The 17,317-nt window shown below is 40.2% G+C and overlaps 1 protein-coding gene across 2 annotated transcripts in view; it reads left to right on the top strand.

Annotated features, from left to right (window-relative positions):
- Positions 1 to 17,317, top strand: part of GADL1 (glutamate decarboxylase like 1) — a 158,817-nt gene that overhangs the window by 14,014 nt on the left and 127,486 nt on the right. For both annotated transcript variants that reach the window (XM_053930341.2, XM_071222111.1), the window contains exon 2: positions 12,862 to 13,034. In XM_053930341.2, the coding sequence (XP_053786316.1) occupies positions 12,862 to 13,034 (173 nt within the window). The remainder of the gene's footprint in view (positions 1 to 12,861; positions 13,035 to 17,317) is intronic.

Below are 17,317 nucleotides of genomic sequence, written 5' to 3'. Positions count from 1 at the left end.
CTGCCACCTAGAAGTCATACCACTTTCCAATGTGACGTTGCTTCCTGTAGTCAAGATGTGAGCTTTTTTTCCTTTGAATCCAATTGTCCTTATGACTTGCTTTAATCAACAGAGTATGACAGAAGTGATGTTGTGTGACATCCAATCCTAGGCCCCCTGAGACATCGTAGCTTTTGCCTTCACTGTTTTTGAATCTGCTATCACCTTATATGGAGGACCATCTAGTCTTTTTGATCATAAAAACCCACGTGGAGAGGATGGTTCAGCAAATTTATTCTTCCCAGCTAAGCTCACCTCTCAGCAACACCCAGGTTGATGCAATTGTGTGAGTGAACCTAGACCAGACCAGCAGAATTACCCAACTGAGCCACAGCATCATGAGAAATAATACATCATTGTTGTTTTAAGCTACTAAGTTTTGTGGTCCTTTGTTATACAACTCTAGATGACTGGTGCCCCCTCCCAATAAATTATTTGTGTGCTTAACTTAACCAGAGTAAGTTTTAGTTGTTTGTGTCTTTCCATTGTTGTTATGGGGGATAAATGTGCTACTGTTTATGAAGGACTTACTAAAAACTTGGTGCATAGTAAGTGCTACATAAATGCTAGGCACTATTATGTGCAGTTGGTTCTACACACTAAGAGAGAGAAGTGTGGACAGCCTGGAGAGGATCTGACAGACCTGTACAATGATCTGTCAAACGATGGGTGTGCCTCTAAGTCTCAGTTCTCTCAAATTAAAAATGAAGACATTGCTAAATTATTTGTAAATGCTTGTCAAGCTCTAAAAGCCCATGATCCTACAGAAAATTGGCAAAACCAACCTTGGCACAAATTCTAGTTGGATGTGAACCCATGCATCAATTGGTCTCAGCTGTGGCATAACCTATGGCAATGTCTTTATGATCCGTTTATGTGACGTTCTATGACTACTTCCTTTATCAGCCTCAGAGTAGCAATGAGATGTGTGGGCATCTTCCAGAGCTCCTGCATCGGTCATGTCCAGGCACAATATATAATGTAGTTTATGTGACTGTGTTGGCTCCCAGGTGAAAGCTTTTAGAATATTTGCTCTGATTCTATATGGAGGTAAGGCTAATTCTGTGTAGCACAAAGGATGAAAAGGAAAATCCACATCACTGAGAGCTTCACCTCTGACCCCAAACTTGTATACCCTGCTCAGCAATGCATTTGCCCTGCAAGTAACAGAGTCCTTTCTCCTTGGAAGTAACTTTAGACCATCTATTTTTTTGTTAAAGATGCATCTTTCTGCCATTGCAAGCAGCTTCTCGGTATGTTTTTTTTCTAATTACATTCAACAAACTTCACAAAACAGTTCTGATGAGTGCATTTGAGGGTGGTCGAATGTGAATGTCACAGCCTGTGGGTTGAGGCACTAAGGAGCTGAGAGTAATTGCCCTCATTCACCTGAAGATGATCTTCCCAAGGCGTAGGCGAGGAAACAGAACCCTGGGCCCAGAAGAGCCCATATCAGCGTTAATCAACAGATCATGCAAATGAGGCAACCATTTATAGCATTTATTTGAATTTTCATTTAAATTGCTGGTTAAGTGGAATACATTTAAAACCCTGAAGTCAACACTTGAGCAAATTGGTTTTAAAACTATATATTGAATTGTAGCACATTGCAATTTAATACATAGTTCCAAGATAATTTCTTATTGCTTAAAGAGTACAAAATATGTGTTCAAATAGTTTGGGGTGGTTGCTGAGGCACAAGAAGCAATATCTTCTTGTTTGCTTTTGTGTGAAAAAGGTAAAATATATTAATAACCAACATAATGTCTGGACTTAGGCTGTTTGGCTTTGACATCTGGCGCTGCCACGTACGAGCTATGTGACTTGGGCATTCTCTTCAGCTCTCTGGCCTCAGAGAGATCTGCGCAATGAAGTCAATAAAGGTGTTCTCATCAAAGGGTTATTATGAGGATTACATAAGGTAACTCATATAATGTGCCTAGCTCAGTATCTGATCCATTTTAAGTGTCTGATAAATGTTAACTGTTGTTACTGTTTTGTAAATGACGTTGTATTTTTGTTTCCTGTAAGCCTTTTGTACTTCTGGAAAAGAGAAAATCACAAAAATGGCTTGCTTTATGTTTCTTTTTGGCAGTATTGTTCTAGACTTTTTTTTTTTTTTTCTAAAATAGTACTCTACCCATGGACCTCAAGTATTCAGACTTGTATTTAAGTGGAAAGTTTTTTAAAAAGAGAAGAAAACACCATATTTATTTTCTGACAGTAACTGGGTGACCTTCCAGCTTTGAAGAACAGTACACATACATGGGAAGCTCTGAGGACCCAGAGAATATACTTAGTGAAGTGTCTCAGGTCGGTTTTAACTTTCCTTAATTAATATCTAAAGAAGCCAAATTACTCAGACTATGGTTCTCTATTTTTACAGAATACAGAAAGACTCTCACTCACTAAGAGGGGAAGTTTATTGAAAGAATTTTGGAGAATTCACAGAATTGGAGGAAGAACAAAAGAATTAGGCCTTGGAAAAAGACAGGAGCCAAGGCACCTCTGAAGATCTGGGATACGTGGGACTTGGAGATGCCCATAAAAGGCAGTAACCTTAACCGACAGTGCTGCCCAAGATAGTGTCCTGGGGGAAGGGTGTGGTTCCAGTTCAATGCTGGTTAAACCAAAAATGCCCCAAGAAAACCAGCAAACTAAAAACAGGCATTGTACCTACTCAGTATTAAATCTCAGAAAACACAGGAATCACTGATAAAGCAACAAGTAAAATCTGATGTTTTATAAATATATGTAAACAAGAAACAAAGTGAAGAATCAGATGACAAGAAGCCAAGATGGCAGAGCATGAAAATTCCAATAGGAATTGGCAGTGCCTAATGAAGTAGGAAGCCACAATGAGTACAGCTCCTGGGGAACACACTGCACCTTGGAGTAGTAGGTACCTCTGAGCCAAAGGAAAGCACGTCGAGTTCTCCAGCCTGAGCTGACATTTACTAACCGGATAGACCAAATCCAGCTTTCTCCTGGAGCCCAGCTGCATCCAAGCCTTTGCAAACTGAAGTTGTACCCATCAGAAAAATTCATAAGGTTTAAAGGTAGAGTGGTGTGTGTGGGTGGTTTCAAGAGCTGCCTATCAATATGACAAGCTAAGACGTACAACAGCCGCATACAAAGCTTGTCAAGTAATGTTTATTCAAGCAATAGGAGCGGATGTCTCTGGAAAACCTATTCCCCCGAAAATATCAGGTCACCCAGTTCCTGGCCTGGTACTCAGTGAAAGGAAAATATTTCTAAAACTAAAAATAAATAAATAGGATTTATGGTGTATCATGCACTTGACAGGGCTCTGACAATTGCCTTTTTTTTGACTGTTTCAGAGACCCCCCTTCTAAGGGACTTGTCCTCTTCGAGAATAGATGATGTGTATGGAGCCCACTCTTTTGTCGAAGGGGATGCCTTCGTATTTCAGCAGAATCTGAATCATTTGACTGGCATCCCAGATGCTAACACAACAGGGCCTCAAAAATAAAACCCTGAGTGACAGAAACATGTCACTTCCCCAAAATGTTATATTTTCATCCATGCTTTGCATGGAAGGACCCAATGCATGGATGCACAAAATGATTTTTTCCTATCCTATTCTATCACCTTTACATCCAAAGATCATTTTAGAAGGCAGAGTTACTGTAGGATAGAAAAGCTATCCTATTGATGGACAAGGCTCATTAGAAAGACAAGATTTTTGGCTTGAAGTTTGCAGTAACACTATTATGGGGGTGAGATGAAAATAGATGTAAACCTACTGTCTTTTCTTTTATCTGGTTCATGTCTTCCCTCTCCCAGGCCTGGATTACTGCCATCAAATCCCTCCACGTCCAATTCCTGATTTCCTATCTGAACTCGACGCCAGTACCCCCCGCATCTTTCTAAAGCACTTGTCTATCCCATCAGTTCTCGATGGCTTCCTGTTGCCTACCAAGGGACACCTAAATTCCTCAGACTCTATCAAATCCTGCAATATCAGTCACCATGCCAGCTTCTCAACAGTCACGTTTTGCATTTACAGGCCCAGCCCCTTGGTTGCAGAGCAGTTCTTGACGTTTCCTGGACACAGACACACACATACATTTTTCTCCCTAGTTCATGGTGCTCGTCTTTTTGTCATGAATATCCTTGCCATGACCTATGTTTCTACTCCATCAGAACCATTTTCTATACTCAGTGAAAAATTTTGATTTTCTACCTCCTCCTCACCATCCACTGACCCACCTAGCCCTTTTTCAGTGGTCCCCGAATTAGTATAGGCCCCCCATTTTCCTGGCGTCTCAGACCCCAAACCCAAGAGTCACCTTAGATTCTTTTGTTTTCTTGACCCCCTACACCCACTTCATCAGCAAGTCCCCATGGCTCTACCACCAAAACGTCTCCCACTTCGCTGCATATCCACTGCTACCTTCCTGGTCAAAGTTGCCGTGTCTGTTGCCGGAACTTCTACAGTAGCCTCCTAAGCAGTCTCCCTGTTTCCGCAACTGTTCTCTGACAGTCCATCATGGTACCAGAGTGGTCTTTTATAAATATAAACTGGATCATGTTAGTCCTCTGTTTAAAACCCTTAAGAGTCTTCCTGTTGCTCTTAGAATAGAATACCTTACCTGACCTGCTCCCTGTCTGTCTGTCCAAATAACGTTATTCCTTTCTTCTCCTTGTTCTTGTATGTGACCCACATTGATCTCTGTTTCTTTAAGAGGCCAATTTATTGGTTTTTTGCATCTTCTGTTTCTTCTGCCTGGACTGTTCTCTTTTTATGTCTTTTTCCATTCCTATCTCCTCTTTCACATCTCAATTCAAATATCTCTTATTCAGAAAAGCTTTCCCCTGGCCAGATTCTAAAATAACTCCTTGCCCTTATTCTATCAAGTCATTCAGGCTGTTTTCTTTCGAGTATTTAGTAGAGTCTACAATTACTTTAATTATTTATCTGTTTGCCTTTTTATTAACTGTATCTCCCATCCAACCCAAATAAATATAAATTTGTGTCTTTTTTGTTCATTGCTCAGCCTCCAATGCTTCATACAGTGTTTTGAAATTAATATATACTAAATAAATACTTGTTAAATGGCTGAATAAAGGGCTATCCCACATACCATCTAATCCAAGAGGACTTTCTGCATCTCACATTCAGAAGCCCTTCTCAGGAATTCTAGCGTGTTTTGTCTGACCTCAAGTGTCATACCTGATACATTCTGGATGGGATTCTAGGTATTGGCTTTGCTTTTTGGATTTTGAAGTCACCATCCATGTGTCTGAGTCATCTTTGAGTCCTGATAGTGCCCATTCCAATGTGCTGCACAGAGCAGTACATAGAAGCAGTACAATGTCTTCAGAAAGTATCAATAGAAGACATATCAACAGTGTAGATTTCAACTAAGGAGAGACCTGGACTCCAAACAAGTTATTTTAATATTTTTTATTTCTTTCTATCTTGGCCTTTGGGTACCCATCTCCAGCTGAATGAAGCTGGGAGTAAAGTTTTGCCATTTATGTCTGTGACTTCATATTTTTGGGTTTCACTGTGGAAATTCTTCAGTCTCTAAGTAGGTTCTGTGACTCTACTGTATCACAGATTTACATTCAGAAATTAAATCCCTGCATTTGTTACTGTTACCCAGGCTTTTATAGCTTCTGTGGCTTCTGTCTTGTATTATTGTTATTTCTTAATTATTTGCTTATCCAATGTAGTATTCATCCTTATAGGTTGTCCATAATTACTCTCTTATTGGCATGTTGTTTTTAAGACAACAAAAATGGCTTAAAATGCATGTGGAAATGTTCTAATTTTTAATTCAATTTTTATTTATTTACATTTAGATACTTGTGTTTGTATTATAAAGGAATTTTAGCACAAATTTTTTTGGGGGGTAGCTGTTTTTTAAAAAATTTATTGTTGTTTAATTATAATTGTACCCATTTTTCCTCATTACTCTCCCCTGCCCTACCCAGCCCCCACCTCTCACATTCAATCCTTCCCTGATGGTTGTCTTTGTCCTGGGTTGTTTATACATGTTCCTTGATGACCCTTCCCCTTCTTTACCTCATTATGCCCCTCCCCCCTCCCTTCTGGTGACTGTCAGTTGGTTATTTCCATGTCTCTGGTTCTATTTTGCTCGCTTGTTTGTTTTGTTGGTTAGGTTCCACTTATAGGTGAGATCATATGGTATTTGTCTTTCACTGCCTGACTTATTTCACTTAGCACAATGCTCTCCAGTTCCATCCATGCTGTTGCAAATGGCAGGAGCTCCTTCTTTCTTTCTGCTGCATAGAATTCCATTGTATGAATGTACCACAGTTTTTGGATCCACTGCTTTACTGATGGACACTTAGGTTGCTTCCAGCACTTGGCTATTGTAAATAACACTGCTATGAACATTGGGGTGCATGGGTTCTTTTGAATTGGTGTTTCAGGATTCTTAGGGTATAATCCCAGCAGATTGACCTGGAATTACTAGGTCAAAAGGAAATTCCATGTTTATTTTTTGAGATAATTCTACACTGTTTTCCACAGTGGCTGCACCAGTCTACCTTCCCACCAACAGTGCTCTTGGGGTTCTCTTTCTCCACAACCTCACCAGCACTTGTTTGTTGGTTTGTTTATGACCATTCTGACCAGTGTGAAGTGGATGCAAATAATATATGAGTCAGTCAATACCAGGTACATCAACTAAATTAGGTTATCGACTCTTTTGAGCCTAGAAGAGTCATGTGTCTCAGAAAAATCCAGAACAGGGGAATGTCTCTTAAGCTTTTTTTTTTTTTTTTTTTTTTTGGCGCAGCTTGATTTTCCTTTTCCCTCGGCTCCCTAAATATTCTCTTTTTAAGCTTTTAGAAATTTGAGAACAGCAACTCTGTGCTGTGTATTTTTCTTTATTCCTAGGCTTGGCACATAGTAGGTCCTTATGAACTTATTTTTATTTATTTTTCCCTTCACTTGAAGGCATTTTTTCATTGATTTTAGGGAGGGATGAAGGGAGAGAGAGGAACATTGATGTGAAAGAGAAACACCGATTGCCTTCTGCACATGCCTGGCCTGGGGATCATATGTACCCAGACCAGGGATCAAACCTGCAATCCTTCAGTCATGGGCTCTACTCTAACCAACTGAGCCACACCTGCCAGGGCTTTATTAACTTGTTAATTAATAAAGTCCTCTTTCCTAGGCTCTGCTTCTTATGTCTATCTTGGATGGTCCTATTGGGCTCTCTAGGTCCTGACCCATAAAATTCCCTGGGTCTCCAGTCTCTTTGGCACAAGTTTTTTAAAGAGTGCCTTTTCCCAACCAGATGCCTGGACTCATTTTTTGATCCATTGTTCCTCGTTTCTGTCCTTTGAAATCAAGAATTATGTTCTTATTGTTAGTTTGCTCTCAATAAGAACCTTGGATGGGAAGCTTGGCTCTTACTGGCAGATTTTCTCACAAAGACCTAAGGTAATTCATTCTAATCTTTACCTGAGCCAACAGTGTAATTCTGGTGCCAAAAGACAGTTCATACAGACTGAGTCACATTAATAGTTACCACTTGCTGTGTTTTTTACGGTGTTCCTGGCACTTTGCTCAGCAGCATTCGTGTATTGTCATATTCAGTCCTCCCAATGACTCAATGCCAAAGATGAAGCTATTTTTCTTCTTTGCCAGATAAGAAATCTGGATCACATAGAAATTAAGTAACATGGGTAAGGTCACAGCAGCAGTTAGAATTTGGGCCAGCATCTGTCCAGTTTCAAAGCTTACGCTTTGGAGTCAACCAGGGTGCTAATGGAAGCCTGCCTAATGGAATATGGTGACCAGAGCATGAGAAATAGGGATATAGAGCAGGTGAGACCAACCTGGAGTTTCGTGCAATGCCTCATTTTTTAATAGAGAAGTAAACTGACCCAGACATTGACCATGGGCATCACAAACCATTGAAGAAATTGGAGTAGTTTTAACTGGCAAAACACCAAAAATAGATATTTAGGTGAGAGTTGGTAAAAGTCTTTGCATGTTTGGATTAGAGTCCTATGGAAGAGAAATGAGACTCACTTTGTCCACCCATTTACAAGCCTGTAGAAATGACACAAAATGAGATCACTGTGAGAAGCTTTGTGACCATTCCAACTGTCAGTGGAGTTGCTACTTTAAGAAGTGATGAAGTTTTAAAGTTGTTGTTGTTATTACTTATTACTGCAGATACTCAAAGAGAAGACAAGTCTGCTACTTCAGCAGTTTTCCCTGATGCCTCAAGTTCTTCTATAACCCTAAGCCTTAACCTCAAATGTCTATATTGTTTACATATGACACAGGTTAACATGACCTTGGAGTCACCCAGAACAGTGATTCCTAAAGCCACGTGCATGTTGGTATACAGGGTGGGGCCAAAGTAGGTTTGCAGTTCTTTGTATGGAAAATAGTACAATAATGAATAAATAATAATACAAGAATAAACTCTGTTTCACATACAACTATAAACCTACTTTGTCCCACCCTGTACTCCATACTATTGTGTATGTTAGAGTGCTTGCTCAGATTTGAGATTCTGGGCCCCAGACTCGAACAAAATCTTTTGGGTAGCAACTTAGGAATCTGGAACTCAGTCAGTCTTTCCCAGAGTTTTCTGGCAGCCAGCCATGTACTTTCCTTGGATTATCTCTTGTTTAATAGACAAGGAAACTGAGGCACAGGAAGGTTGTATTATACCAGGATCAGAGAGCGTGGATTGTATGGAAGGGTTAGAGAAGATGACTTTCAAGAGAATTATATAGCCAACCAGTCAGTCCTCAGAGAGGTGTTGAGTGCCCACTGATGCCAACTGCTGAACTGTGCCCTCCCAGTGTGGGCTGAGCTGCTTGACTGTCATCTTGTGTCCTGGACATTGTGGCAGGAAGGTCTGCTCTCTTCACATGGACATCCCCTACTGTTGCAGCCCCTCTTCCCACTCTTCCACTGGATAACCCACCACTTGGTCTAGAGTTCATTACCTTGGTCATTTGACAACTCTGAGGAGATCTCCCTTTCTACTGTCATAACTTACTGTCACATGCAAATGTCACTTTGCTCTTACTCATTTATGTGTTTAATAAATATTGATTGCCTACTAGAATTAGGTAATTTTTATGTAGTTAATATTAATAACGTTTATTGAGTGCCCACTATGTACCAGGCACTATTTTAAGTCTTTATTTGTATTAATTCATTTAATTACATGTCAAAGGAAGAAGCTACTTCTCAATATCTGAAACAATATTTGAAGCTGAATTTATTATTTGTTAAATAAAGGGGAGCTGTACACCTCTTGGAACAAAACAAAAATTGTGGTTATGTAGAGTTTTGGAAGATATGGAGTGGAGGAACTGGTAGAAATTCAGAAGTCAAAGTGTTTAGGGATTGACTGATTTTCACATTTGGAATTATGGTTCATGGAGTGAGACTTGGTGATGGACTTACTCTTAGAAGTCAAATAATTACAAAATAAGAAAAGAGAGTAGCAGCAGTAAAATGAATGGGGAGAGAGGAAAGTGAGAGAATCTCATCTATGTGTCCTGTGATAATCCAGAGACCATAGACTCTGTTTTGACTAGTTGACCCCATCCCCTAGGTTCTTCTTTCAGTTCCTGCTGTCTCTTCTCTCACCCATGAATTGGGTTCTTTATCTGCCCCATCCCTAGCAAAGATCCCTACATCTGCTCATAACTGAGTAACTCGCACTGACATCTCAGAGGAGGGGAGCATTATCACTGGCTGGTAGACTTCTTTTATTTAATAGAGGGGAAGGGAGGGAGAGAGAGAAACATCACTCAGTGTATGCCCTGAATGGGAGTCAAACCAGTGACCTTTAGGTTCGCAGGCCAGCGTTCAATCCACTGAGCCACACCAACCATGGAAGTGGTTGCAGTTTTAAGTAGGGTTATCATGTTAGGGCTTGCTCAGAAGCTGATGTTTAAGGAAAGATCCACAGAAGATCAAAGAAGCCAAAGTGGTGAGAGCTCAGAGGACAGTAATAAGATATGAGGTTTGAGGTCCAAGAGATAATGGGGAAAGGGATTCATTTAGGGCCTTTCAGGTCATTATAAGGACTTGGACTTCTGGTTTAATGAGCTAAGTGGCCATTTGGTGGTTTAAGTAGAATAGTCACCATGTGATATGACTTATCTTTTCAAAGGAACGTAGGAACTACTGTCTTGAGGGTAGTCGACATGGCATGCAGGGTGTGGATGGAGACTGGGAGGTTAGTTGGGAGGCTGCTCCACTAATCTAAGCATTTGATGGTGGTTTGCACTAAGCATTTGATGGTGTCAGGGAAGAGTGTAATGAAAAGCAGTCATATTCTGGCAACAGGGATGATTCTTTCAATTGAAAGACTTTATTTTTAACCACTATAACTCTAGCAGTTGGATTGGAAGTCCTGGGAATGCATCCCCAAAGATCACAGCTTGACCTACTATACAATCTCCAGAGGGTCTTTTCTAATTTGGGAAATGCAGGGGGAGGAAGAGTCATGTGATCATGTCTGGCAGTAGAAATAAAACATCTATCAAGAAAAGAGGAATAATCTGTACCCAATTATTATAGTATTTTCTTCTAGATATGATTTATGGGCATTTCTTTAATTGATTGCTGTGGACACAGAGATGATTTTAATTCCAATTTCCCTGCTATTCTGGTTGAAAGTGGGTGTTTGACATTTTTTACTCTGTGTGTGAGAGAGAGGCAGGGAGAGAGAGAGAGAGAAAGAGAGAGAGGCTCTGATCTGAGAGGGCTACAGAGCAGCTGCTATTCCCTGGGTGATAAAACCCTGAAATCCTACTAATGAGGGAAAAAGAAAAAAACCCTAACTTTTTCTGGGTGATTAGTAATAGCACTGCCTACTGACATAACCAGGGTTCCCTGAATAATTGCCCTCTTTTCCAGTTTATTTTTAGGACCTAAAAACTGGGGGGAGGAAAGTGCCTTTAGGTGTAGAGCATTTCTGTCTACAAGTGCAATTCCATTGCTTCAGCATTTCATCCCACATCATGTTAAATGCATCCTTCCAAGTGAAAGATAAGGGATAGTGAAGGCTGGAACTGAACTTCAACATTGGGGCTCTGGGTGGTTTACCCTTCAGTGGGAGGATAAAACATGGACCGCTTGCAGCAGATCCCATCTTTCCCAAGTTGGGGAATGTTCCTGTGGGATGTTCATCTTCCTCCGAGGACGCCATTTGAGTTTGCCAGCAACAGAGTTAAAGGGTTTATAGACCACAGAATTTTATCAAAACATTTAACGTTGAGGAGACTATGGACTTGAAGCATGATAAATGGTAATACTGTTAGAGCCCTCAGTAAGCATAAAAATATTTGAAATATAGTTAGACCATCAGCATATTTAAGGTAGTTTTACAAACTATAAGCAAGGCACTGTGCTGGATGCAGTGCTGAAAAATACTTTAAAAAATTATTTCTGTAATTTCCACAACTAAGTGAACATGAACATTATAAGGAGGAGAAAGATACTAATCAGAAAAAGAAAAAACAATTAAAGCTTGTATCATATATTGGTTGAGTATCTGGATTAAGTGACCCACATTATTTTATTCTCAGATATAAATTTACATGCTGACTTTTTTTTAACCTTTAGTCATTGACTGGCCGTTGTGCCATCCTAAAAATCTCCTGTTCCATTTCTGTGCCTCTGCCCCAACTGCAAAGTGGAGAAGTTTAAAGGCATTAAATGTGGTTTACACAAACAATCACTCTGCACATTTTCTTTTATCCCCTTTCAGCAGGAAATGGCTGAGAAGATTTAAGGAGGGGCTCTCAGGGGCAAAACACCGTCTATAATAGGGACAGCCATATAAATGTGAGCTTAAAAATCTAAAGAAGAGCGACATTTCGATATTGTTATTTCTTCTTTAGGAATAACTTATTAAAAGGAAGCATATGGCAACCCTGTAAAAATTATAAGGGGGTGCATTCACGAAATAGACCCAGATCTTTTGTGCATTTGATTGAAAGGTGTTTGCAAGAGTGAGTGAAATGGGTGGAATGTACATTTTTTGAGCTCCAGCACACTTTCTGATGCTAAACGAGATGTTGCAGGAATGGAGAGCATAGAAGTTTCTTTCCCGAACTCTACTGTTGGGCACCGTATAAAAACTGTCAGCTTCAATGCTGCAAATGTATTGGGTTGGCCAAAAAGTCAGTATGGTCTTTCCGTTAAATAAAAGGCACATTTTTTACTTTCACCAATAAGTTTATTGATTTGGATATTTTGAGTATGTTGGTTATCTCCTGTATGGTATAACATTGGTTGTTCTCCATTAATGTCTTGATTTGATCTCTGTCAACTTCAGCTGGTCTACTGGACCACGGAGCATCATCCAGCTAGAAATCTCCAGCGTGAAACTTCACAAACCATGTTTGACAAGTTCGATCAGTCACAGCACCTTGTCCATACACTGCACAGATCATTTTTTTGTTTCAGTTGTGTTTTAACCTTTCTTGAAGTAATAAAGCATAATATGCCAAAAATGTTGCATGTTTTCTTCCATCTTCAATATTATAATGGCTACACTAAAATTCACCAATTTTGATAAGTTTTTTAAAATGCCTGCTGATGTGACAGCTGTCACAATACAGTCTAACAAAATTGTTTCAAATGAAATTAAAGACAGCCAAGTGCTACTAGAGCCATCTTATGGAAAAAAACAAACGAAGGTTTTGGTCAGCCCAGTATTAAAATAAAACCTACCATTTGAAGCTGGGATGGTGATTCATTTTTACCCTCTGTTTTGCTGTGGTCTAATTAGATTCTCTCTCAAACACCATTTGTTTGTGTACTTCCAGGAGATATTGGTCAACAAGAGATGGTTCCAACTAAGAAGAACGCTGTTCTCATGGATGGGGTCGTACTGAATGGTCCTACAACAGATACAAAAGCGAGGGAGAAATTTGTTGAAGAGGCCTGTAGGCTAATAATGGAAGAGGTGGTTTTGAAGGCTACAGATGTCAATGAGAAGGTAAGAGAAAAAAGCCTGTAAGAAACCCCAGGAATGGGAAAGATAGTTTTTTGTGTGTTTTTGTCTTCTTTCCCCCAAATCTGGATGGCTACATGTGAGAGAAATGGGAAGCACACACTTTAATATCCTCCGTACCTTTGTTTCAAGGGGCTGCCCAGATACTAATGTTTGCACTTGTTCCTGCCCACCCCCCACCACTCCCATATATGCTTTCCTGGAAGAGCTAACTCTTAACAGCCATTATCTGGGGGGAGATTGGCCAGGACTCCAGAACTTATGCATATAAGTCCATGAAGCTTTCTGCCCCAGATAATAATATAGACTATAAATAACCTAATGGTCTGATTTATACACTCTCTAAAACATACTTTGCTCTCCATTTTTTTTGGTGCACATTCTTTCTGTAGCTAATAAAAACCAAGCAGAAGTTATAAAAGGTGTGAAAAAAATTTTAACTTATCTGAGGGTCTTTATCAGAAACTTGTCTGAGCTTAGGTTAGAACTCTTGGGTTGTTAAGTCTGACTTCTGACTGGCAGCAATGACAGTTTTAGGTTTCAAATTGAGGCTCAAAGTCAGATTCAAAATGATACGGGAACTACTACTAATAACATCTACTCTAAAGCGTACTTAAGAGGCACCAGATTTTGTTCTAAGGACTACTCCATATGTATTTGTGTATTTAATCCTTAAAAAGCCCCAAGAGAGAAACAGTGGTACCTTGGTACTTCCCTTGGTACTTGTAGTTAACTCATTACGGAACTCATGATGAGTGCCGAAACCGATGAGTACCAAATGATGAAGGATCTTCTCTTGTGGGGTGGCATTGTGACTCTTACAAGCTCTAGCAGGTGTGATGAGTGGTAAGCAAGCTCTGAGTGCTGATGCATTTTTTTCTTGTTAAAATGTAACGAGTACAGGGTTGGATGAGTTTTGAAGCCGGCGAGTACTGAGGTATGAATGTGCTATTTATTAACTCCAGTTTAGAGATGAGGAAAAGAGTGAGACACAAAGAGGTCAAGTACTTTGCCCAAGATCCCATGCTAGTGAGCATCAGAGCTGGTCCTAAAATCCAGGCAGTCTGGCCACAGAGTCTGTGCCTTTAACTACTCTAAATGTCTCTTAAATCCCTAAATTACCCTTTCTCACATTGCTCACCTTTTATATTGGAATGGGTAACCAACAAGTGCATCAACAAAGAGGAGAGACTTTTATACCGATTTTGTTAGTCAGAAATAAATGTCATTTAAGAAAACACTTTGACTGTGAAGTGGAATTTATTCTGAATTTTTGATCATGTGCATTTGGGAAAACTAAAACAAAAAAATAGATTGAAATGACCAGTGAACTTTGAATAGTTATGTTCAAGGCAAAAATCACAGATATTTTGTGATTATATATTTATAATTGCCTATTTTCTGGTCTTATCTGTACTTGTGAAATATTATGCATCTGCTTTACTTTGGTGCACACTGCCCTTCTGTAAGATTTTTTTTTAAATTGGCCTTTATTCAGTCATTAAATATTAACTGAGTGTTAGCTATGGGTACAGCATTATATTTGGCCCTGGTGGATATAAAGAAAAATGAGATAAAGGCTCAGCTTTGAACTGAACTTATAATCTAATTAGAAGAGTCAGTTTTCATTTGAAAAGAGAATAGGGGGTCCCAGTAAGAATGTGATAAATGCTGGGTAACTGGGGCTGACTTTGGGGATCTCACAGGGGAGTGGGCACGTTGAGCTTTGATGTGCAATGTCAAGGTTGAGTGAGATTTTGATTGGCAGAGAGAAGTCAGCCTCTCTGTTGAAGAAAGCAGGAAGATAAATATGGAAAGAGAGCTGTGAAAGAACAAGATACATTTAATGTAGTAAGGGGATCTTTTTGCCTATAAAGAACTGTTTATGTAAGGAACCAATGGGAGATAAAATGGGAAAGGGAGGCTTATGATCCTAAGTTGTCAATTAAGGAACCACCAGTCAATCGCAGTACAATAGATGTGTAGGCTGTCCATGTGAATGCGGATGGAAATCTAAAGGCGGAAGGGGGTGAAGTTTTTATGCCACAACTTAGCCTACTTTGTCAGACATCCAACAGGGTACCATTAAAAGGTGAGGGGGGTGAGCGTTAGTAAAGGGTAAATAAAGGGTCAAATACAGGGTGACGGAAGAAGATTTGACTTTGGGTGATGCACACTGTGCAATGTATCATAGAATTGTGCCCTTGAATCCCGTATCATTTTATTAACCAATGTCACCCTCATACATTTAATTTAAAAAATAAAAAAATAAGGTGACCTCCTTATACATCTCTACACTTCATGAGATGATTATTCTAGTACCCTCTGTGGTAGAAAAGCTTTCTCAGTGCCTTTAAAAAGAAGAATTATAATTTACACTCAGTAAAATTTGCTGTTTTTGGTGTACTGCTTATGAGTTTTGAGAAATCATGTAACTATCACCACAATCAAGACATACAATAGAACAGTTCCATCACCGCCCTTAAAATTTTCCTGTGCCCCGCTGCAGTCAAACCCTCCCCTCCACTCGAGACCCTGGCAGCCACTGATCTATTTTCTACCCCTGTAGTTTTTGTCTCTTCCGGAATGTCAGGTAGATGGAATCATATCCCCAGTAACACTTTGATTCTTGCTGGTTTCCCTCAGCAAAATGTATTTGAGATTCACTCATGTCGTGTGAATCAGTAGTTATTCCTCTTCATTGTTTCAGTTCCTTTTGATTTCCCTCTGTCTATTGTAGCCTTAACATCAGAGTTTAATTTCATACCTCTCGGACAACTTGGTATTTCCTCCTGTTTCCCCCAACCTCCCACCGCTTAGTCTTCTCACTTCCTGACTACTCCCCTGTCTCTCTCCTTCGTTCCACAGCCAAACTTTGTAAAAATCGTCTCTGTCCCTCCCTTCCTCCCTCCCTCCGTCTCCTCACCTCCTACACCCTCATTTCACAGCAATCTGGCCTCCACTCCTACCTCTAAGTCAAACTGCTCTTGCCAAGAACACCTCCTTGTCAATAACTCAGCGCTTCTCAGTCTTTATCTAATTTGGCTTCTCACTAAGATTTGACAGTGAGGAAGATTCTTTTTGTTCTTAATAGCTTGAACCGCTTCTAGGATTCTGCCTGCCTCTTCAGTGTGCCCTCCACCTCACACGTGAGCCCCTCTCCCTGTGCCCATTTCTTAGGTGTTGGTATCGCTCGGGTGAGATCCTACATGTTTTCCTCTTTGTAGTAGGTTCTCTCTCAGCCGTGTCAACCATGTTAGATATCACAGTGTATGCCTCTCTCTCCCTCATCTTTCACAGGAACTTCAGACCCATGGCCACACCACTTTTGGAGGGCCTGAGAGTCTTTAGGCTAAATGTCCTCAAAACTCATCATTTTCAACCCACCCAGAACCACCGTCAACCCATGAATGCAAGTAGACACCTCAGGATGATGCTTAGTCATTTCTTTCGCTCATTCTGACTGTGAAATTGATTTCCAAATTCTACTGATTCTGCATTTTAAATATCTCTAGAAATACTTCATTCATATAGTATCGATTCTCATCCAGCCTACCAATCATCTCTTGACTGATTTATTACAGTAACCTTTATTTCCAATTTTACATGGAACCTCCATATAATAAGGAAAGCTGTTGTCCAGAACACAAATATGATCATGTCATTCCCCTGTTCAAAACGTTCCAATGGCTTCCCTAGTGCCAAGTTCAAGCTCTGCAACACGCCACGTAAAGCCTGTCATGACATGAGTCTTGCTTATTTCTTTATGCCTTTATTCATTTGCTTATTTATTCATTCATCACAGCTTTACTGAACATCCCCTTAGGTGGCAGGCTCTGTGTTAGTTATTTGGGACCAGTGAACAAACAGACTGATGTCTGTTCTCATTGAGATGATGTAGGACAAAATAAATGTTGGAAGGTGTTAAGTGCTGATGGAGAAGGAAAAGCAGAAAAGTTAGGGGAGGTTGACAGAGATAGGGTGATGAGCAGCTTGTGGTTTTTAATAAGGGAATCAGGACTGCTGTCACCGAGAAGGTGACATTTGAGGAGAGTGGTGATGGCAGTGAGGAAGTTAGCTGTAAGGATATTTGGAGGAGGAGTATTCCAGGGAGAGGGCCCAACCAGTGCAAAGACACTAAGGTGGGAGCGTGCCTGGTGCATTTAAGAACGAGGAGGCCAGGATGGCGGAGCAGAGTCATCCAGAAGGAAAGTAGTGCTAGATGAGGATAGAAAGGAAACACTGCTGGGGGGAAGCAGATTGCACAG

This window comes from Desmodus rotundus, chromosome 8, assembly GCF_022682495.2.
Source record: "Desmodus rotundus isolate HL8 chromosome 8, HLdesRot8A.1, whole genome shotgun sequence".
In the NCBI taxonomy this organism is placed as follows: Eukaryota; Metazoa; Chordata; class Mammalia; order Chiroptera; family Phyllostomidae; genus Desmodus; species Desmodus rotundus.
This window is presented reverse-complemented; position numbering and strand designations above follow the sequence as displayed.